The sequence below is a fragment of the Pipistrellus kuhlii genome, unplaced genomic scaffold (assembly GCF_014108245.1).
Source record: "Pipistrellus kuhlii isolate mPipKuh1 unplaced genomic scaffold, mPipKuh1.p scaffold_m20_p_8, whole genome shotgun sequence".
NCBI classification, from domain to species: domain Eukaryota; kingdom Metazoa; phylum Chordata; class Mammalia; order Chiroptera; family Vespertilionidae; genus Pipistrellus; species Pipistrellus kuhlii.
In genome coordinates, this window is record NW_023425584.1 from 64993569 (window position 1) to 65017709 (window position 24141).

The window sequence follows — 24141 nt, forward strand, 5'->3', positions numbered from 1 at the left end:
AACAATCAAGAAAGACTCACTGAGATGATCTCGATATTGAAATAAACAGAAAGATATTAAAGCAGCTATTATAACTATGTTTAAGATTGTAAGAGAAAATGTGCTTGTAATGAATGAAAAGGTAGGAAATAGCACAGAAGTATAAATTATAAAAACCAAATGAAATTTCTGGAACTAAATAATATAGTAATTGAAAGAATAAAAGCTCACTGAATGGGCTTAAAATAATGATTATCAGAGAGTAAGTGAACTGGAATATAGATCAAGAGAAACAATCCAATGGGGGGGGCAGTCTACAGAACACCACAAATATGTGACACATCAAAAGGCCTAGCATATGTATAAAGAAGGAAAGAGAAAATTAGGCTAAAAAACTATTTTACAAAATAAAGCAATGAGAGGAAAATGACATTATGATGCACAGGGGGAAAACAATTTAAGTACTACTGACTTCTTATTGGAAACAAAGGGGGTGGGCAGAACAATCAAACAGTCTTTAAAGTGCCAAAGAGTGTGGGAGAGGGGAAGTGTTGACACAGAAATATATTCAGCAAAAATATTTTTCAAAAAGAAAAACAAAATAAAGACATTTTTATATACAAAAGAAAATGATGACACTTAACTGCCAGAAGGCCTGAAATATAACAGACATTAAAGTTAGTCAGGTTGAAATGACCGATACTACTGAAGAGAAAGGAATAAGAGCATTGGAAATGATGGTGTGGGTAAAAATAAGAGTATTTTTTCTTAATTTATTTAAAATATATGTGACTGTACAAACTATAAACTCCACAATAAAATGATATAACATGCTATTTATAAAACATGACAACTATAAAATAACAGGGTAATGAGGTAAACACGCCTATGTGGTTACAAAGTTTGTGTGTGTAGTGGTACAATAGTAACTGTAAATAGGCTTTGTAGAGTTACATCTTACGATAGGTTTGTTTTACATAGGTGTGTGCATTTGGGAAGACTCATTAATTTGTATATCTAAGATTTATGCATTTTGTTAAATATCAATTTTACCTAAAAGGAAAAAAAAATCCTAAAAAATTGATCTTTAGTGAATGATACTCAAGTTGAAATCTTCAAAAATGAAATGTACTGATGTCTGAAACTTATTATGACCTGTATCCAAAACATTAATAAGACAGACTGATTGATGGACAGAGACGGATAACTATGTGGTGAAGTGAATGCAGTAAAATCTAAATTGCAGAATCTAGGTAGGAGTACACAGAAAGACAGAAGGAGATAAATAGAGAGGGCAAAGTGCCATGCACTGGAAAACAGAAACAATAATAAATGTTAACACTATTCGTTGTTTAAAAATTTCATATGATAGTTTCGAAGTTAACTAATTAGTTCTGAAGTTAAAGATTAGTATTGTTTTGTCATGGAATTCAAAATTATGTACCTGTGAAACTTAAGGTATTTGCTTCACAATCTTAGAAAATGCTTACTTATTACCAGTTGAAAACTCCCTTTGACTTTCACAAGTTGACTACCTTATGATTTATCCTTGAAAATTCTTAGTCCATCATTCAGTTTTAATATTGACTCAGGGCCAAATCTGGAAGAAAACTCTGATTCCACACCTCTAATTAGGAGTTTCTACTCCTCCAGTTCTAGCGGCTCTATCCATCTCACAATGTATCATTCCAAAGCTGATATTTTTCACTTACAGGTATTTCTAGGGAACTTTTGACTTACTATACAAATATACTATTCTTTATCATTCCAATGTTAAGTGTTTTAATTACCAAATAATTGTTAATTAAGATATACTTCATACATTTGCTCTCCATTAAGCAGTATTTCTCTTCTCATTACCCAACCATGTAACATTTGTGAAGGCAGAGCCCATGTCTAGGTTTCATGAGTACCTACCACAGTGCTTAACATGTGGAAGACCCTTGGACATATTTGCTGAATGAAAGAATAAAGAATATTTACTATCATTCACAATATCCCTTTCTCAACTGATACTGAAGAGAAATCAACATTAGGACAATAGTAAAGTTTGACTAATTACTTCAAATATAAGTTATAATAATATTTTGTTCTTATATATGTAAATCTTCTTTAAAAAAACAACAACGTATTTTGCTATCCTAAATGGTTTAAAGGTTATAGTGACTTGACTAACTCAGAAGTTTCAAAAATTAAAAGTCAAGTGATAAATTTATATTATAAAAATAAGTGCCTATTTTGCATACTAACAAATCAATACTCTTCAAAGTTCAAAGGGAAGAGAAGCTGTACTGATTTGTATCAAAGTAAGATTCAATTTTTATAAAGACTAATAATCTCATATCAGAATCAAATAATTTCAGAACTCAGTTTTGAGAGAAAAAGGAAAGGTTTTAGTTAAAATCTTTACAATAAAATAATTATGATTATAAATCTCTAGTTAAATATGTACACATTACATGGTATTTTAAAAAAGAATGGAAGTGAATAAAGTTTTTCAGGCAAATCTAATACACAAATATACCATCTTTTAGAGTATAATGTCAGTTTAACATTCTTCAACAGCTGTGTCAGACAATGGCTCTGCTTGTGCAAAACATGATAAGCAAAATTAAGAAAAATTCTGCAAAATTCTTTAGTTCCTCAAGAAAATGACTAAAAAACTAAAATAGAAAAGAAAACAAGATTGTACACTCAAGCTTGATTGTGTACAGAGGTTAGAAAGACTGGCACTAATGTAACCCCCATATCTGCTAAATAAGTCCTTGGGTAGCTTTAGTTTGAAGTTAAAAGTTAAAGTTCCAGCAACTGTGCTTTTATGCAGCCACATGGCCAATAAGGTAGATGTTGTCATAAAGGTGCCCTACAAAATCTTCACTAATATTTTGAGCAGCCCGACGAGTATTTCGAATAAATTCTCGTTTTGACATTTTATTCTTCACATGAGGGCTAGTGAGGTCAATGGAAAGTAGGATCAAAGAGTAGCACAGTACATAAACAGCATCTGGAAGGAAAAAGAAGCATTTCAAAATGTGGTTCCAAAGGCATTATATCATGCAAAAATGTTCATAATTTCAAGATATCAAGATTAGATTCTAACTATAGCATTACCAAGTCATCCCAGCTTGCCTGGGCCTTTCCCAATTTTAGCATTGAAAATTCTGTGTCCTGGGCAAACAGGTTGCTTATCCTAACCGAATACCAATTCAGCACTTTCTTCAATTCAAAAGAACTTCAGAATAGTTTAAGATTTAATTGAGAACTCTAAATTTTAAAATTTCATAATTGGCTTTATTTTCATCTTGCTTTCAAATTGATATTTCCATTCAACTCACCATAAAATATTTGTACTGTCAGTATATTTATCTTCCCATTAAAAAGAAGTCACATATCTATTTACATATGCTTTTATAAAACTGTAATTTGAAAGCATCTTTAATGACAAAAAATGTATTAACTTTGTACTAGAAAATAAAATTTAAACAACTTATAAGATTAGTAAAATAATATTATTTGAGATAGGCATTTTAAGGGTCTATAGAATTTACATATTAATCTCAAAAGTAAATATTTAGGGAAGATGGCTAAAGCTGAGCACATGCAACAAAAAACTTTTCTTCTTTATATATATATCCTTAGGGCAATAGTTGATGTTTATTATTAAAATAGTAACAAAGTTCATGATGCTTGCTTCTACTACTTGCTACTACTGTGGTGTTTATATTTCAGAATCATGCAGTCTTAACAAAGCTAATTAGCCGAGACGGGTAAGTCTGCAGACTGAAAGGTCCCGGGTTCGATTCCAGTCAAGGGCATGTACATTGGTTGCGGGCACATCCCCGGTGGGGGATGTGCAAGAGGCAGCTGGTCGATGTTTCTCTCTCATTGACGTTTCTAGCTCTCTATCTCTCTCCCTTCCTCTCTGTAAAAAAAAAAAAATCAATAAAATATATTTTAAAAAAAAGCTAATTAAACATTGTCTTACAAGAGAATGTTCAACAAATTTCATATGACAGATATTTTGTAATCTCTTCTTAGTAAGGTAAGCACAATAAAACTTTTGATATGAAGAGATAAGTAAAGCTATATCGCATGAAAAAATATGTAAGTGACTCAGGCTATATTATGCACACACAAATATAATGAACACTAGTTGTATTAAAACATTTTATTAGAAAAATCCTAGGTGTTATCTATGTAATATGTAAGTTATTAAAGGACAAATAATTTCTCAAGGTTTTAATTAGACTTGTAAAAAAACCAATGCTTAAATAAGAATAATTTTTAAAAAATGTATATAACTAAGTGTAATTTTCCTCCTAAGACAACATATTAAATAAATGTAAATGATAGCTATGGCAAACTAAAGTAGTCACTGCTATGAGCAGTAAAATAAGTATTTGTAATTTTTCCCTATCGTGAGAAAAATGTCTCATAAACTACAGTTTTTACCTGAAAGAGGGAGTGAGAGAAAGGATTCACTATATTCTTACCAGGACTAAGGCCAAGTTCTCTCATTAAGTCAGGGTTACAAGCACAGAATCTGTGTGAGAACTTTGTTATAAGAGTTTCAAGATATTCCCCACGCTCTTCAGGGGCATGGATATGACGAAAAAATTCTCTCAGTGCATTGGGCAAGAATTGATTTCTAAAATTATGCAGTGTTACAAGGTCATCCAAGACATCTCTCCTAAAAGAAAAAGACACAGCTTTAGTTAACTTTTCTCTATTAATCATAATTTTTTAAATAAAAATAATTTATTATTGAGTACCAGATCAGTGAATCCTATAAAGTACCTATAATTCTTAAAATTAAAAAACTGTGATTATTTAAGGAATTAAATGATTTAAAAATATATTTATTTACATATAAATATATGTAATTATATTTATATGTAAATAGAATAACAAAACAAGGAAAAACTAGTATTTCTAATTATAAAATGAAAAATAAAATTTTAATATTATAAAGAGTAGTTACTTTTCAAGAGCCTTCTTAGCTAAGTCCAAATAAACAACATAATTCTTTAATTTTTAATTATGAAAATAAAGAGTATTCACCTTCCATATCAATGTATATCTCCGGAGCTAATAACTGTTTATACACACTTTTTAAAATGTCTACATATACTGTCTATTGCTCTAGAATTTTATTTTGCTTATTTTACAAAATGTATTGTGAACAGCTTTCTGTCTTAAATTTTTTGTTGTTGTTGATTTTAGAAAGGAGAGAGAGAGAGAGAAACATTGAGTTGTTGCTCCATTTATTTATGTATTTACTGGTTGATTCTTATATGTACCCTGACTAGAATCAAACTCACAACCTTGGTATATTGGGACAATGTTCTAACCACCTTATCTACCTAGCCAAGGCTCGGTCTTTATACATAAATCTAACTCTCCTTTTTAATGGCTTCACAGTATCCCATCTTATGAATGTAACAATTCTAATGATAAATATTTAGGGCATTTACAATTATATAAATATATATACACTGAGTGGCCAGATTATTATGATCTCTGAATGCATAATAACCTGGCCACTCAGTGTATATCCTATATAATAAAAGGCTAATATGCAAATTGTCCCCTCAACCAGAAGTTTGACCAGTAGGCAGGCCAGCCAATAGGCCAGGCTGGCAGGACGCCACCCATGCACAAATTCAGGCACTAGGCCTCTAAAACACACACACACACACACACACACACTGAGTAGCCAGATTATTATGCGTTTAGAGATCATAATAACCTGGCACTCAGTGTATGTAGTGTGTGTGTGTGTGTGGGGGGGTGTTTAAATAATTACTAGAGGCCATGCATGGTGGGGTCCTTTGGCCTGCCCAGTGATTGAGGGGGGGGCAGCCAGTTGGAGGTAGGAATCCTGGGAGGTTGGTCAGTTTGCCCCCCAATCAGGGCCTATCAGGTAAGCCAGCTGTCCAGGGGAAGGGAGGTTGGTCAGTCAGGGGGAGGAGCCACGGGAGGTTGGCTGGCTTGGGGGGTGGGGGTGCGTGGAAGGTTGGCTGTGGTAGCGCACTGACCACCAGGGGCAGCTCCTGCATTGAGTGTCTGCTCCCTGGTGATGAGTGTGTGTCATAGCGACTGGTTGACCAGTTGTTTTGATTGTTCGGTTGTAATGGTCGCTTAGGTATATATATATCCATATATATTCAATACTATTCTAATAAATAGACAAATTAAAAATGCTTCAATCCTTACTCAATTAAACCATGATTATATGATCACTAGTGGCCTGGTGTGCAAATTTCATTCCATGCATGGGGGCTGTCCCTCAGCCCGGCCTGCACACTCTCCAATCTGGGACTCCTTGGGGGATGTCTGACTACCGGTTTAGGCCTGCTCTCTGATTGAGCCTTAACCGGCAGTCGGACATCCCTCTCGCAACCCAGGACTGCTGGCTCCTAACCACTCACCTGCCTGCAGGCCTGCTCACCCCTATCTGCCCCCACCCCCCCGCCAGCTTGATCACCCCCAACTGCCCTCCCCTCCTGGCCTGATCGCCCCTAACCACCTCTGCCTCAGCCCTGCCACCATGGCTTTGTCTGGAAGAAAGTCTGGAAGATCTCCTGGTCTAATTAGCATATTATCTTTTATTAGTATAGATAATTTTTAATATCTACCAGTTACTTATGGCAGGGATAGGCAAATATGGCCACTGCCTGGTTTTATAAATAAAGTTTTATTAGAATACAGCTACACTCATTTGTTTGTGTACTGTGTATATCTACTTTCATGACACAATGGTGGAGTTATAAGTAGCTGTGACAGACATCATATGATCTGTCAAACCTAAAATATTTACAAAAAGATCAGGTTCTTTAGAGAAAAGCTGTTGATCCGTAGGTACCTAGCATTTAAAGTTGAAGAGAATTAATGACACTTGTTTAATGTAAGAGATTTCTTTCAGTAATCAGTACTTAAATTAAACTATTCAGACAAAGATTATATTTCAATCAACTGCATAATCCCACTTTCTAGCAAAGTTTCTAGAATATGATAAATGCAAATTTCTGTTAAAAATCCTGAGAAATAAAAAAATACTCTGAAAATTACAATAAAAAGGTAAATACATTTTGAACCATTCATTAGATTAGTATGGGACTTTTAATTTTAAAAAATGGTAGAGCAGTGATATTACATTAAATGTCAACTCAGCATTGTTTTTTCAAATAGCATGTTCTTTTCTTTTTATTGATTTTATACAGTGAGGAAGGGAGAAGGTTAGAGAGTTAGAAACATCACTGAGAGAGAATCATCAATCAGCTGCCTCTTGCACACCCCCTACTGGGGATGTGCCCACAACCAAGGTACATGCCCTTGACTGGAATCAAACTAGGACCCTTCAGTCCGCAGGCTGACCCAAACTGATCAGGACTCATTTCAGTACTTTTTATGTCCACTGATAACCATAATTTAGAGCAGTGGTTGCCAACCTTTCAGATCTCCCAGACCACCAGTGATTGACGGCCACTGCTTCAAACGTTTCCTTCAACCTGCTGTTGACAACTTTCAGAACCTCAGACCACCAGTGGTCCACAGACCACCAGTTGGCAACTGCTGATTTAGAGCACAAATTAATGACTATTAAGTCAGAGCAGCTATTCAGCATTATTTCTGTGTATAACATACTGTTAAATGACACATTTTCAGGATTTTCAAGTTGTCCATGACATTTCTGTGCAGTATTGATCTGAAAACATACACCTATTTCTTATCATTAGGATTTGTGAGTTTATAATTACAATGTGTATTTGATTTTCATATTGGCAATTTTAGAGTTCAGAACTTTTAGTTACCTAAACACTTAGGTTCTATGGCTAGTTATTAAAAAAAATAAAAAAGAGCTGCAACAATTAAAAAATACTTGGTTTTGCCAAAACTGGTTTGGCTCAATGGATAGAACGTCGGCTTGGGGACTAAAGGGTCCTGGGTTCGATTCCGGTCAAGGGCATGTACCTTGGTTGCAGGCATATCCCCAGTAGGGGGTGTTCAAGAGGCAGCTGATCGATGACTCTCTCTCATCGATGTTTCTAACTCTCTATCTCTCTCCCTTCCTCTCTGTACAAAATCAATAAAATGTATTTAAAAAAAACCACAAAAAACAAAAATACTTTTTTTTGGTTTACTATTACAAAGATGATGGGCTACCATTTTGCATGTATGAGTGGGATTATTTTTTGTTGTTGCTTTCTTTATAGGCAAGTTAAAACTAAAAAAGATATGACTTGTAAATTATAAAAATATTTTCCCTATCTTTACGCTATTATTTTAAAATATTTTTATTGATTTCAGAGAGGAAGGAAGAGGGAGAAAGATAAGAAACATCAATGATGAAAGAGAATCATTGATGGGTTGCCTCCTGCACACTTGGGGATCGAGCCTGCAACCTAGGCATGTAGCTTGACCAGGGAATTGAATCGTGACCTCCTGGTTCATAGGTAAATGCTTAATCATTAAGCCATGTTGGCCAGGCTTGTCATATATTTTTTAAAGAAAAAACAACTCATAAAAAATATTACTGAATTCATTTCTGATGAAAACTTATTATTATTATTTTTTTACCTTTCATCAAGATAGATTCTCAGCTTTTTCCAATTTAGTGTTCTTGTACAGAAGATAAACTTTGCTATTTCCTTTGGTGAATCGTCTAGGATACCCTTGGACATAAAGTAGTTCACTCCCTAAGGCAGAAATACAAATCTCATAAATAAAATCAGTCTTTAGTTATAAATTTAACAATTAGGCAATAGCAGAACAATAGCTATAAATTCTTTCTAACATTAATAGACTTTGTATAGCTTTAACATGCAAAATACAAGCTAGAACTTGAACTTAAACTATTACTGTGGCTGACAGTTTACATGCAATGAAAAGTAGGAAATTCAAAGTTAAGACTCCTAAAGAAATCCTAATTAAAATTTCCAGCTCATGTCAATTAAAACTAACTATACAGAAATGCAGCCTAAATTAGAGGAGGGTATTGAAGAGGGGAGGGAAAAACTACTATACAGACTTCAAAATAAGCATTATCACAAACACTTTTGCTGTCTAACAAAAACACACACAATGATTTCTTAAAACTTAGAAACATGTTCTAATACACTTTTCAAGGAAATAGATTCTTGAGAAGATTCTCCAAATGAAAGACTAACAACTTGATTCTGGAAAGAAAATAAATTATTTAACTTAAAGCAAAGTGGGCACAATTCCCGGGCAGTTTTGGGTTGTTCACTTTGGCTTTAAGCATTGCTATATTCTTCAAGAATTTAGCTCCAATACACACTGATGCAAAACATAAAAATAAAGCAATTTATGTTTTCATAGGATTTATCTTTGAATTTCCTTTTCTCTGCATGCAAAGTTTTCCAGAGAAGCATTACCCACAATTTTGTATCTACTTTAGGTTTAAAACAATGACAAAACATCAACATAAAATCAAACGCTAAAACCAATCAATGTTCTCTCATGTATATGGAAGTCACATTCAAATAATTGCCTTATGTGGATTTGAATGTGCAATTATTGAAATAAAAGGCAGGTGTGTTTATTTCAACTCACAGTTATTCAGATACTTGCATTACCACGAATGCTCATGTCTGGATAATAGCACATTATGTGTTGTTAATTGACAGAGAAAATGACATAGTATATACACCCAACATATTGTTTTCACACATAAATGCCTTCAGCATTTCTTTCCTTTATAAACACATATTGCTCAGAAATATTAGACAAATTAAGAAATTGAAAATTGTAAGATTTTTATAAAAGACTCTTAAAACCCTCTCATAAAAATATTTATAACTTGGTACCATGAAGTAATGCTTTTGAAAGGTTATAATTATCAATAAATTATAATTCAAAGATAAGGTTTTTATATAAAACTAATTGTATGAGGCATCAGATAATACCCTAATGAGTATTTTAATAGTATAAAAACAATCTTACAGCACTGATTTAAAAAGTGTATATAAAGTACAGAATGTGATGTCATGAAATTTTATCAACTCAATTGTAAGCTGTATTTTAGACTGCACCCTGGATACAAGGCTAGAGAATGTCACATGAGCAAGATGGAAAGCCAATAATTTGAATAATTTGTTTGGAATGAAGCTTTCAGAAATTGTCTGAGGGGGCAGGACTAGAGAAACAATAATGCTTGTTCCATCCTTTCCTCCATTAGTTTGAATAACCGAGAGTTGACTGTATATTAATTGATTCACCCAGCAAAAATTGTCAACATTTTAAATAAAATTCCTACATTTAAGAGAACAACAATATATCAGAAGTGCTTAATTTTAATCCAAGTGATTCAAAGATAAAATGTCAATTAAATATTATCTAATAGATTATTTATTCATACCTACTTATAAATCAATATCCAAGACATATAAAACTAATTCTAATCTACTTAAAAATTTATATAAAATATAAAAAACACTAATGATTCATTAAATAGTACATAAATCTCTAATTACTTGATAAATATCATTTTAATATCATTTGATGCTCCTTAGTTATAAATTAACATTGGTATCTACCTCAAGTTTCCTTTCTAATAAAAGAGTAATATGTGAAATTGATTGTACCTCAGTCACGCCCACCAGCCAATCAGGAGCAAGTATGCAAATTAACCCACTAAGATGGCTGCAGCCATGCAAAGAGCAGGAGGGAGGCTTGGGTTTCCCTGGCAATGGAGGAAGCCAAGCTTTCCACCTGCCCTTGCTGGCCCAGGCAGGCCTCCACTCAATGCTACAAAGTTTCAATGATAGAAGATAAATAAATCCCAACAAAAATGGAGCTGAAGAGAGTAGGAGACTAGGGTTGCCCCCGGAGATGGAGGATGCCAAGTTTCTGCAGCTCTGGCCTGCCTTGGCTCTGCTTAAGGCTACAAAGTTTCAATTATAAAAGATAATAAACCCAACAGCAATGGCTGCCACCATGGAGCGAGCAGAAGGCTTGGCTCCACTCCAGGCTACAAAGTTTTAATTATATAAGATAAATAAACCCCAGATACCAGGGTCTCTCCTTGGGTAGCCGGAAGGCGTGGCTGGCCTGCAAACTACCACAGGCCCCTTGCCCAGGCTGCCCCACACCCCAAGGAAATCCCCACCCTGATCCGGGACACCCTTCAGGGCAAACAGGCTGGCCCCCACCCATGCACCAGGCCTCTATCCTAGTGGCTGGCAAACTGTGGCTCCTGAGCTGCAGTTTGTCAACTGCTCTATCCTATCTAATAGAGTTATATGCAGGCTGACCATCACTCCAACACACAAGATGGCCACCACAAAACAGGCAGCAGGGGAGAGCATTGGGGGCAATCAAACCTGCAGGGGAGGGCAGTTGGGGTTGACCAGGCTGGCAGGGGAGGGAAGTTGGGGGCGACTGGGCCTGCAGGGAAGGGCAATTAGGGTGGACCCAGGCAGGGGAGAGCAGTTGGGGGGAGGGGGGTGGGGAAGACCAGGCCCTAGGGGAGGGCAGTTAGGGATGACTAGGTCGGACATCCCTCGAGGGGTCCCAGATTGGAGAGGGTGCAGGCTGGGCTGAGGGCTAGCCCCGCTGCCCATGCACAAATTTCATGCACTGGGCCTCTAGTGTATTATAAAAATACACTGTTAGTCATTTCCTTTTTTATGGATTATATGTTTTGAGACTTTAATATCTAACCTAACTTGCCCAGGCTTGAACATGTGCAAAAACAATAGAAACACAAAGGACATCTTTTAAAAAACCATGAAAAAGAAACTCATATGCTACAAATCCAGAGGATAAGTGAAAGTTAAAGACAAAGATAACTGATGTTTCTGGCTTAGATGCAGAGAGAAATGACTGACAGAAAAAAATAACTGATAGCAAAAATCCCATAGGTTTTAGAGGGCATTGAGTTGGAACAGTGATGTGGTTGATATTAGAAATGTTGATAGATACAACTAGAAAGGTACTGTAGGCAGTTGGCAATTTAATAATATATAAAGAAAATAAATAGGGTTGAAGGTACAGACTAAGGATTTTCAATAAGAAGACTCATTAAGAGAACAAGTAATGAATAGAATAATGCCACAGAGGGTAAGGGTCTTGGAAATGAAAAGTATATAATGCAATGATATACTCTGTTTCCCTGAAAATAAGACAGTGTCTTATATTAATTTTTTCTCCCAAAGTTGCACTAGGTCTTATTTTCAAGGGGATGTCTTATCTTTCCATGCGCTAGGTCTTATTTTCGGAGGATGTCTTATTTCCGGGGAAACACAGTAGTATAGTAAGAGGTGCATAGTGTTAAGAAGGACCAAATTTTGGCTCTTCCACTTAATGATTATGTTAACACTTGAAGATTCAAATAAAAATGGGCCTTCCTTCCTCTGGCTGCTGGCAACACCTTGGCTCCAGCTGGAGTTGCCTTTCTGCCTTTCCATGCAGCCCAGAGGCCTGGAGCAGCCTAGAGCGGGCAGAATGCCTCCGTTGTTGCCATGGTGACAACACAAGGATCCCGCCCTGCCCCCAGCCGCTCAGCACCTGTGTATGCAAACTAACCTGCCAGCTTTGTTGGGTTAATTTGCAAACTCACTCCTGATTGGCTGGTGGGCATGACGAAGATACAGTCAATTTGCATCTTACTCTTTTTTTTGGTGTAGATAAACAGTTTACTCAGGAGCCTTGGTTTCCTAATCAATAAAAATTAAAAGGCTATTGTGAGAATATGGAAGTGCCTCACATAGAACATGGCTAGTTTCTTTTGCCTTTTAGATAGCCCAAGGAGACAAAAATGGGAAAGAAGGCATGGATTTGGTGACTGAGAGAAAATAAAGTAGTGACTTTCAAGATCTCTTTTAAAAAAGTAATGGGGACTTCTCAAGTCCAAGTAGAAAGCTTAGATGCAGAGAGTATAGTATTCCACTAAAATTTGTTATGCAAATGTAGCACCAAGAATTATATAATAAAATTAGGGTAGTGAGCTGTTTTGAAGTCATTTGTTAGGTGGCAAAAAACAAATAATTCAAGAAAGCAAACAAGTCACTAAAACCATTATTAAGAAGTAATTTAGAATGAAGAAAAGATGTGTTGGAGCTAGTCACCTATATAATGCATCTCTCCATTTTCTTCTTACCATGAGAATGACTTCCCACATACTAATTCATGTTTTAAGATATAGCTACTTTTTTTTCTTCTATTACATACATACTCCTATGTTCTCTCACCTTTTAAAAAAGCAAATTTAAAAAAATCAAATTACTATATCCATAGTTGTGTTTCACAAGCAAATTTATCGTATATATGTTCAGAACTAAAAATATATATTTAGGATCAGAGAGAATTCTAAAACATTAGGCATGCAAAGCCAAATAGAAAAGTATTGGCTTTTGTGGTAAACTTATAACTTTTATTAAAAATAAAAGTATTAATTTAAAAATAGTACTGTTAGAATTTAAAATACTGGCTATCAGCACAAGCACTTGTCAGGAACACTGTGTAACAGGTCAATAAAGGAAACCATTAATAAAACAACACTGTAGCATACCAGGGAGTACCCTTAATTTATTTTCCTAATAAACAGCTTAGGATATACAATATACAATTAGATTTAGCTAGTTTTGTTCAAATCTGCCATTGTATACAATGTGAAAAACCAGTACCTTGGCTATTACATTTTAGGCAATAAACCTGTACTTAGAGCATTACATAATAAAAAAAAAAGCAAAATGGACAGTGTATTTAATTTTCTTTTACAAAAAAACCTGAACAATTCTAAAATGTATAAATTTTATAGAAACTTATAAAATAAAAACAGTTTAATCTAGATTTCTAATGTGGTTTTTTTCCAATATGACACTAATATATTAACATTTAAGTATACATTTTAACCATGGTGAAATAAAAAAAAAATTGAAATGCAATATTTTCACATCAAATGCAATGATATAAAAATTAGGAAAGACAATATATGTTATGAAAACTTTTAAAAAATAATTAGCACATCCGAGGACAGCCCTCTATAGGTCAAATAGTATTCCCATTGTCTTGTTTGAAAATAACAGCATCGATAATTAAGATGACTTCTAATACCATTTATTCTTTTTCATAGTGGTTTCAGAATTACTAAGAAAAATGTTAAATCAATTAATTTTTATTCGGTCCAGCAGTTCTCATTTCCCCTATTTAATCACATAGCACATTCTCTTGTTAAGATGGGGGGGGGGGGGAAGACCACATAGAATTTGCATAGGTAAAATTTACCTAGGGATATGTATTCTGCAAATAAATATCAACATCTTGCTTTAGAGTTGAAGTAAAATAAATGCAGAAGATTATAATATGGGCAAGTTTAAGACTAGGTGTCTGTTTTTCATCCTGTCATTCCAGTTCATTCTACCCACTAACTTGCCTTGTTTTCTCCCTTCTGTAAGTTTCCATGCCATATCCTATGTGTAACATTAACCCTAGCACATACTTTAGAAATGTCACACAATGCTTTTACTCATGGTAATCCAACCTACTCCTACATATAATTATGCTATTTTCAATCCAGGCACTAGATTCAAAGTTAACAGTAAAAACTATGCCAAAGTTTTTAAAGTGGTCTTATGTAGAAAGATTGGTTTAAAAGAGTAATTTTTCCTCTTACTGAGGTACCCATAATTAGGCTACTCACTGCAAGGCTCTGTGTGACTTCTAACTCAAAGGAAAGGAGGCACTGGAAATTGGAAAATAAATGTAAATACAATTTTGATGTTAGTTTGAAAATCTGAGCTGCAGATTAAGTTTTGTCTCTTCCCTAGGAAGAAGAGAGAGCACACCCTGTCCATACTCCCCCAATTTTAATAGAGAAGTGACAGTGTGGAGAGAAAAGAGAGTGCCAATATCCCGTAGCCAATTCCTGAAATTAGTCAGAACGTCACATTTTATCTGGAGGATAAGGAAGGTCATACTATTCAGTTTTCAGTACGGAACATGGAATGAAAACAGTTTATTTATGTACTTGTTTGAACTGACAAAATTTCATCTTTCAAGAACAACTTATGACTTTTCAGTACATTAATAAAATGCACAATGCTCAGAAATTGCCTAAAACAGTCACACCATACACCCTAAATTATTTGTAACCAGAAGAAGTTAATAGGAAATCTCATATTAAGGAGGAATAGTTCAAAGAAAATTAAAAGAAAAATGGGAAATCCCCTCTAAGAGTCCAGGGAAAATGGAAGAAAGGTGGATCGACCTTTCTAATTCTTTTTCACAGGAGAGAAAACAATGGCATTAGACATAATGCAGGAACCTCAGTATCTAAGGTTTTAGATAACAACAAAAAAGTCCATATTAATTAGTCTTAATAGCTTCAAACAGAAAAAGAGCCACATCTGTGAGTTTTAATAGTCTCCAAAAGAGTTACACCCATGACTGGAATAAAACAATAAGATAAATATGAAATTACTTCCTAATTGATAAATTACTACTAACAAATATAGCAATCATTATATTGACAAAGTTGTTGGTAGTTGAGATAAGCTTCTTGAAAATGTTCCTTTTATCTCTAACATCTCTGAAAATTAACAAAAGAAAACATTTTTATAAAACTCGAGATAAAACTCTATTAGGTGAAGGCATGATTAATAACAAGTCAAACTAATGAGAAAATGACACAATTGAACACCAATGTTAGCTAATTTAAAAATTGCATTTGCAATGTGCATGTGTATTGATTTAAATAACTCTACAATTTTATCATATTACCCACAGTCTAAGATGTACACTTATATAAATATTTAACAGCTCTTAAACAATTTCAAAATAGCATTAAAAAACAACAAATATTAATAGTAGAAAAGAATGGAAGCAAGTTGGGAACTAAATGACAGTTCACTGCCAGCACATGAATGTACTTATTCATGTAATTAAAGTATCTGTTCATCCAAGACATGTTTACTTTGAACATAATTTTGGACCCTCAATTACTGCTTAAAATGTCCTCAAAGAAACTAAGTAGCACCACTGAAACAAAAAATAACTACGTAATATTTGCAAAAAAATCTGCTTATCAGATGTCAGGAAATGAAAAGAAAGGCAAAGAGTATCACCGTCGAAAGCTAGGAGATATTGGTGTGACCAATGCACATACTTCACGAAGGACCAGCATCAGGTGTCAATATTTATCTACTAGATTAAAAAGCTCCCAAAAAGGAAAAAAACAAAACAATACAAAACCAGAGCCTTGAGCTGTGCCTGACTCTTGGTAGTGTAAGTTGTAGTTGGACCTGTAGTATAAATTTAAAGCTACATTCTGGTGAGCACTCAGAAGTACTAAGCTCTTAGTAGCACTAAACATAATTATTTCATTTAATCTTCAGAACACCATAATGATATAGGAACTATTATTTCTCCATTTTACAGATGGTGAAACTGAAGCACAAAGAGTTTAAATAATTTGCCCCAAGTGAAAGTCATATAACTAGTAAGTGGAGAGATAATAGATATTTTTTGAATGAATATGAATATATATCTGTAAAAGATTCCAGATGACCTTTAAGAAAATCTGTAAATTTAAGGACTATCTAATTCAACTAAGGGGAAAAAAAGAAAAACAATTAACAACAATAAAAACCTATAAATTATACCAAAAATCCAGTATGCTATGAAATTATAAACTCTCAAAGTTCTGAATCACCAGTCCAAATAATAAAAACCAATATATCATTTTGACAATACAGTTAACTGCTAATGACTAAAATTGGTTCACAAGGATCTAAAACTTTGATTATTAGGAAGGAATCTCTAAAGATTATAGTAACATATAGGAAAATCATATAATCTTATGAATAAGTGTACACTACAATTAGTGAACTAAAAAGTCACATTTAATGTAGCGTTTTCCTCAAACCCCCATATTTCAAAAGCTACAATTAAATTGAAGGATGCTGTATAATTTTGACATCCAAGAATTGAGAAAATAATTTTCTTTTAGATTTTTTGTTACAACATTTATATTTTGGAATGACATCTATTGTGATATTGGTAGTGGCAATTGCCAGATTTAGGAAAAGTCATAGGAGGGACAACTACCTTGGACACTAAAGCTGAGAACAAAAATCTAGAAACTGATGTCAATGAGAATGAGATATTCTGATGTCAAGTTTCATTAAAACAGTGGTCACATGAGAGAATAAAGAACATTTCAGAGGTCTCACGGTGGTCAGATAGGATATGAAAGGAAATAAAAGGCAAATAAAATTTTATTTGAAATGTACTTAAAATATTAATACAATATTGCAAATGTCTAGGTATATCTAACTTGTTAACAAAATTCAAACAAAGTAAAAAATATTGCTCATTTTAGCACTTCACACTTTAAAATTTGTAATATAGGTCCTGTGGTGTTAAAATATTCTAATTTGATTCTTTCCTTTAGTTCAAAGTCCTGGATTAGCCCACACATTCCACACTAAATGAGGTAACGAGTTAGTATCTCCCAACGTATACTGAAGAAGACAAAAGAAAAATTCATCAAGTGTTTCAACTGAAGAATAAACTATGGAGAACTACAGGCTTAAATCCCTTTTTCAATTAGAATATGGCTATAAAACAGCCTGGGAAATATGATTCTCATTTAAGCTTCTAAAAAGACGAGTCTATAAACATTCTTCAGTGAACTGATCCTAAACCACATGTCAGAATGATTCTTAAGAGTTGAGAGAGGGTGGCCATGATATATCATGGTCAGGGCAGAGCGGAGAATAAAGTTAAATAAAGAATAAAATAAATCTTTATACTAAATAGACATAGGATAAAGTTGCTTTCTTACATAAAATCAACATATATAAATTAGATTAAAAAGAAGTAGATAGATATACACATAAATACCTATACACATCATGCTGTCCAGTTGTAAATGGTCTGCAGTTTAGTATGACTTGACTAGTTGTAACCAGATTGAAAGTATTAACTTATCTAGATAGAGGATAATATTTAGTCCCTGAGAGGCACAGTTTTTCACTTTGACTCTCATATCCAAGGGAAGGAACATTGCCAATGAACTTATGCATTTTGGCTCTTCTGGGTAAGCAATTCTTAGGGAGCAGAAGCTATATTTGGTGAAGGACTCTTTTCACTGTCAATTAGCTCCTTTTTCTCTGGTCAAATTCTCATCAGCAAATCTGGGGATAAAATTAATTTGCTAATGAGAAACAGCAATGCTTATTTTTATAAAAATGTGTCTGGGATTACATATCAGACTCCTGTAAGTTTAGGTAATAGCAGTAATAGTGATGAGGATGAGGATTAGGCAGTACTCAGATGTGTTTGACTACAAACAACAGGAATCTCAATTCAAAAAAAGTAAAGGAATTTATTGCCTTGCATAAAAAGAAATTGCAAACTAATATGTTTCCAGGGTTGTTAGGCTCACACATAGTATCATGGACCTCCATTCTTTCTTTCTAATGTGCCATTCTCAGCATGTTGTTAACATCTTCATGGCTGCTGTTGTAATTATCATTACATCCTCATATACCAATGTCCAGAGTGTGCATGTACATATGTGTACACACACACACACACACACACACATACACTTCTCTTTGTCTCTTTTTAAAACCTAAAATAATCTTTCTTTACACCATCTTCTTCAATCTCACAGGTCAGAATGGATTAAATGGATGTCATGAAGCTAAGGGGAATAGAATTAACATAATTAGCTTGGAATAATCTATATTTGACTTTTGAGGCTGGGGCTGGTTTATAGTGAGAGTCTAAATGATGGGATTTCACTGCTGCCTATATAAGGGTACCGTGCTTTCATTTTAGAAATTACTTTTATTATAGGATATAGTGGTATTAGAAGGAACTCTAAGATATCTCCTGACTTCTGCCTCTTGTTTTCCCCACAGTGTGCCAGTAACTATTCCCTCTGGTAATTAGGCCTAATCACCTCAACCACAGCATCATTACCTACCCTCACAGCCTTTTTGTTTGTTTGGTTTGGTTTTGGCTTGTTTGCTCAGTGGCAGAAGGACCTAATATGGCCAGAAGGTAGTTTCAGCAACCAATTGGAATTGTACCTCTGTTGCAATATTTCCCCCTTTGGGTATTAAGGCCTCTAAAAAAGTCCAGAAATAAGGGAAGCAGAATTACAAATTTTCCAAGTGGCTCTACTAGTAAAAAATAGTGCTGCAGATGCCTGGATGCCTGCCCAAAGGCCATTTCACTCTTTTCATTGCTTCTAGCATCTCAGTCACAGTTACTAAATCATGTTAAGTTTAGTCAGTCATGTAATCCTTTCTATTCTGTTCTCTGTTGTTCTAGGGGTGTGCATTTAATTCAGTTGTGTTCATAAAAAATGAGCATAAGTACAGTGGGGGCTCCTGAAAAAGACCCCCTTTTGCCAATAAGTAGAAGGAATTTGAGAAGTTCTTTGACTGCCTTCTTTGTGCTGAGGGTATTTTCACATGAGAATGAGATATTTTGAGCAGTGGTAGCCATCTTGTTATCAAGAAAGGGCAAAAGTCAACACACTGAGAGTCCAGAAATAACTCTGGGATACCCATCTCTGGGTGTCATTTGAAGTAAATAAATGTATATGGCTTAAGACATTATTAGTTAGATTTTCTAGTACTTCAAGCCCCAGACACCCTAGCTGGAAAAGTGGGTACTGCAGGTAGATCATAAAATGTGACATAGGCTGAGTAGACAAACAAATTGAAGAGCACTGGGTATAAATTATTCCTAAATATATTTTCATTTATAACATAAGCTAAGAATTTAGGAAGTTTAGTTTGTCTTTCGTTTTTTTGCTATCAGACATTATGCAAAGTATACCTTTAACTTACTACCAAAGAATACATGCTTATCTGTAAATTCTGATACCAAATCAAGATTTTCTATCTCTAGCAATAAAAACAAAAGTTCTTTTTCATCACTGTTGCTATCCTATGAAGTAGTGATAATGAAAAAAATCAATAAGATTTAATTTCAGAGATATTACTCATAAGAATTGAATATAAATGCTTGTTTTCCTTCCTTTAGTGGAGAACTCCTATAATTTCCTAATTATATTTTAGCTGTTCCAACAACAAACATTATATGTTATCTTAAAAATAATTATCTTATGCATTTCCATCTAAAACATATGCACAGGTCAAATTTAAAATATTTCTCATAACAGGTTCTACCCAAGACCAATTTAACAAAATGCATATAACTGTATGCATGTGGGTCTTTTTGAATAAACACAGGAAAAAAAAGTGCTTATATAGTTAAAAATAAAGAACTTCTCTTAGCTGACCACAATGAGGATATTATGTTTAAAAACTTTTAAAGAACATACTTAGACAAAAATAAACCTATAATAAAGTTTAAAAAAACATGTTCACTATCATTTTTTCAGACTAAATTTAAAAATAACTAGGTCAAGAAAATGTTCAATTCTAAATGGAGCACGAAGAATATAGCTGACTGGATGATAAGTAAAATTACTTTATTACAATATTTCTAGTGGGATAAAATCAACACACGGAACTGGTACATGCAGGGGAAATACAGCCTAATGTAACAGATGGTTTATAGCACATTCCCTTACTAGAATGTGGTCACCTGCCACAAAGTACACAAGCTCATGCACAAGATCAAGACTTTACATACAGCTGAGATCACAATGGCATGCATACAACAACAGCGTGCTAGATAAATCGTACCACGGACTGTGCAGATCTTCTCCCCCACCCCAGTTGCTGTGGAGTTTGGTTACCCATATCCGTGACATGAACGATGTCCTTTGGAGAATCTTGTTCCCTGTGGCTGTAAGTATTCTTATTTTGATAATATTTTAATGATGCTTGCTATCAAATGTTAAGTAGAGAACTAGAAATTATGGAAAAGTACACTATCTTTTTTTTTTTTTTTTTTTTTTTTTACAATACTGAACAATTATATACATCTTATCTCAAGTACTTACAATAAACACCTCTTACATTTAAATATATCACCAAAACTAATTTATTTCTTAGGCTTAAATTAAGCCAAAATAACACATCTGATGACAGTGCTCCAGTGAGGAAGTGGGGGGAGGGGGGAAAACCCTCCAAAAAGCACTAATTTTTAGCTCTCAAAATACGTGGCAAAAGTCTTCTAAGTATGACTAATGACTGATACAGAGAAATTTTACATAAAAACATCCATTCAGATATCCCTTTCAATTACGTGATTTCAATTCTGAAGGCCTGACTTGGAAAAACAAGCAAATTGCCATTGATTATTTATATTGATTAATGAAAGAAAATATGGAATATAGTGATTAAAATACTTCCCCTCATTTCTCTGCACCTAGAAGTGCATTTCAATATCCTTCTTTGCTGATTAATATCCTCAGTACATTCAGATAAAGGCAGAATTCTATTTTGCTATTAGGCAACACATGCTAAGTTACTAATGTTCATAAAAGCACAGAATCAGAATTCAGGGACCACAGGTCACTGTGAATGGTTCAGCTCTATGCCTTTTGGCAGCACTATGTGCCCCTTTCAGAACAGGGAGTTCAATGCTTCTGGAATGCTCCAGGATATCTTTAAATCAGGCCAGGGAGTGGGGGGGAAAAAGGAAAATACAGCCAACTCTCAATAACAAAGGGAGGTAGGATGGATAAGTAATTCAGAAGACCTAAGAATCTTACTTTAATTAATAACTTCAATTCCTCTCTTAGCAAACATTTGACTTAAAACTTTAAAAAATTTTGTCAGATAAAAAAATAAGACTTAATTTTGTCTCTTTTCTCTGCCCCCTCCCACTTCCAAACACTTTGGGGAGGTATAGCAAAACTCTATAATCTAACATGTAGCTGCAAAGATAGGGATTATATTTTGACATCTAGCTTTTCCAAGTTAGATATTTAAAAATATCCATCACATTCTAGTATATAAGGGCCTATCTATATTTTCATCTTTGCATAAAAAGAATGGCTTTATAATTTGTTTAAAAAATTGGTACTCCTTCAGTAAGAAATAACTACCACAATCAGTATCAATAGCTACATCCAACTTTTCTGACTTTTATAAATCTATAACTCAGTACTTACCAAGTTACATTTTCTTATAATGTAACATTTGCAAGTGATATCAATTAAAGATGACAGTTTTACCCAACATCAGCATAAGTCATGACAGGAGTCAGCATGCCTTAAGAAACTGGACATAATAAGACTGGGGCATGTAATAGCCTCCTTTTCCTGATTCTTATGTATATGAGTGAAACACTACATTATTCTGCTTCAGTTATCCTCCAGTAATCACCATTCAATTAACTCAAGAGGCTGATGTGAAATATATCTTACTATAAAGTTCATCAGATGAACTGTTTTAGTTAGCATCAAGTAATGCCTAATTCTAATAAACAAAAATAATGAAGTCCTGAAACCATGCCATTCTTCAAAAATATAATGTGGTCAGTTAAATCTCTTATACAGAGTAGGTATTAATAGTACAAGATCAAAAAGGAGACATGCTAACTGTTGCTATATATTTAGATAGAACTTGAATTTGATAAAAAACAAAGTAAAATAAGTGTATTTTATAATAATAACATCAGAAAATAATTGCAACAAAATGACAAGTTACAAAAACTAGATTTATAATAGTTTATCTACTCATTTGCCTTCTAAAAATGATTAATTTATAAAAACCAATACTGGTTTCAAATATGTAATTTGAACTCTAATTTATTATAAATCATCCTACTTTCATACAAAGTACCAGTTTGCCACTTATTAAAAATAAAAACTCTTTACACAGTGGTAAAAAGAGAGGATAAATATTGTAATTTAAATATTTATACCAGACTGTTATATTTGTAGGGATAAAACAACTTATAATGTGTAAGTATTGGCAAACCTTTGTAGTGGTGTTATGTTTTATTTTTCATTCATGTACCAAAAAAAAAAAAAACACAAAGAAAATGATATGTAACAAGCAAAAATTAATTTAACTTTAAAAATATGGTGTCATTTGCATTATATGAATATTATAAAATTAGGATTTCTGTTTAATATTTAAATATTTTGCATGGGAGAAGCATTTCTCTAATTACAACAAAGCAAAAGTTAAGATATTTAAAAAAACATTTGCGTGATTTAAATAGCCTTTAATACCTTTACAACAAATAAGAGAAAAAGTTGGGTTTTAAAAATTAGGTAAATTAAAATAATTGCCAGTTAAGTTTTTCCACAAAAAATAATACACCTAGAACTAGTAGTTCTGAGTGCTCTATAATTGCTATTAGATTTTTAAGATAAATCTAGTATATCTAAAAATTTTAACCTTTCCAGGATATATTAAATTGAGAATGGGGAGGGGAGGGCAAATCAGTGAAATAATTTTCTTTCGATCATTCCTATGTATTATGTTAAGAAAAAGTTAATTAACTATTAAGCAATTATTCTTGCTTCTCCCACTCTCCATTTTTCCTGGGTTTATTGTCTTTAAAAAAATTAAGTTATGAATACAAAATTATTCAATTTTATAACAGAATTAAAAGCAGTTTCTATTTCAAATGAAATTAGATTGTTAAAGGCATTATTTTTTTAAAAAAAAAACACCTTTTGATGTGTTGAAAACTAGAACAATGTATTTTATGATTATCTTTGATAAAAGTAGTAGCATTGTTATTGAATATAAACAAAGCAAGAAGAAAATGTGGTAAATAAACTTCAATGAACATATTTTATGTGCTCCAATATTTCAATCAGGTCCAGTAGAGGACTGCATGTGTCATGGAAGTTGCCTTATAATGTAAGCAGGCAGAGATTAGGATGTGACATGGTAAGGTAAAAACAGCAGTAAGTCAAATACCGGGCTTTGCAGTGATTGAAAAGGCACGTGCAGTGACTTGTGATTTTACTTGCAAGTTTATTGGAAAAATGCAACAAGAAAGTAATAAAGTTCAACTATTACAAATATTCAAGTTCTTCACTTACCTCATCAGGATTGGCATTAAAGGTGAGGCTGCCTTCATCCAGCTGCATATATAATTTTCTAAAAGAAAATCCTATAGGTGGGTTCTTATTGTATATGGAACAGTGACCCCAAGTGGATTTACACAACCTATAAAAGATAAAATAAAAAAGAAAACATTGCCATATTTGATTTCCCAAGTTAAATGTGTATAAACATG

General features: G+C 33.6%; 1 protein-coding gene across 2 annotated transcripts in view; it reads right to left on the reverse strand.

The window, feature by feature from the left end:
• Positions 1–2349: 2349 nt before the first annotated feature.
• The window catches only part of FBXO8 (F-box protein 8), a 40780-nt gene continuing 18988 nt past the window's right edge, over positions 2350–24141 (reverse strand). For both annotated transcript variants that reach the window (XM_036423605.2, XM_036423604.2), the window contains exons 3-6: positions 23945–24071; positions 8560–8678; positions 4473–4669; positions 2350–2983 (exon numbers count right to left, since the gene is read on the reverse strand). In XM_036423605.2, the coding sequence (XP_036279498.1) occupies positions 2796–2983; positions 4473–4669; positions 8560–8678; positions 23945–24071 (631 nt within the window). In that variant the 3' untranslated portion in view covers positions 2350–2795. The remainder of the gene's footprint in view (positions 2984–4472; positions 4670–8559; positions 8679–23944; positions 24072–24141) is intronic.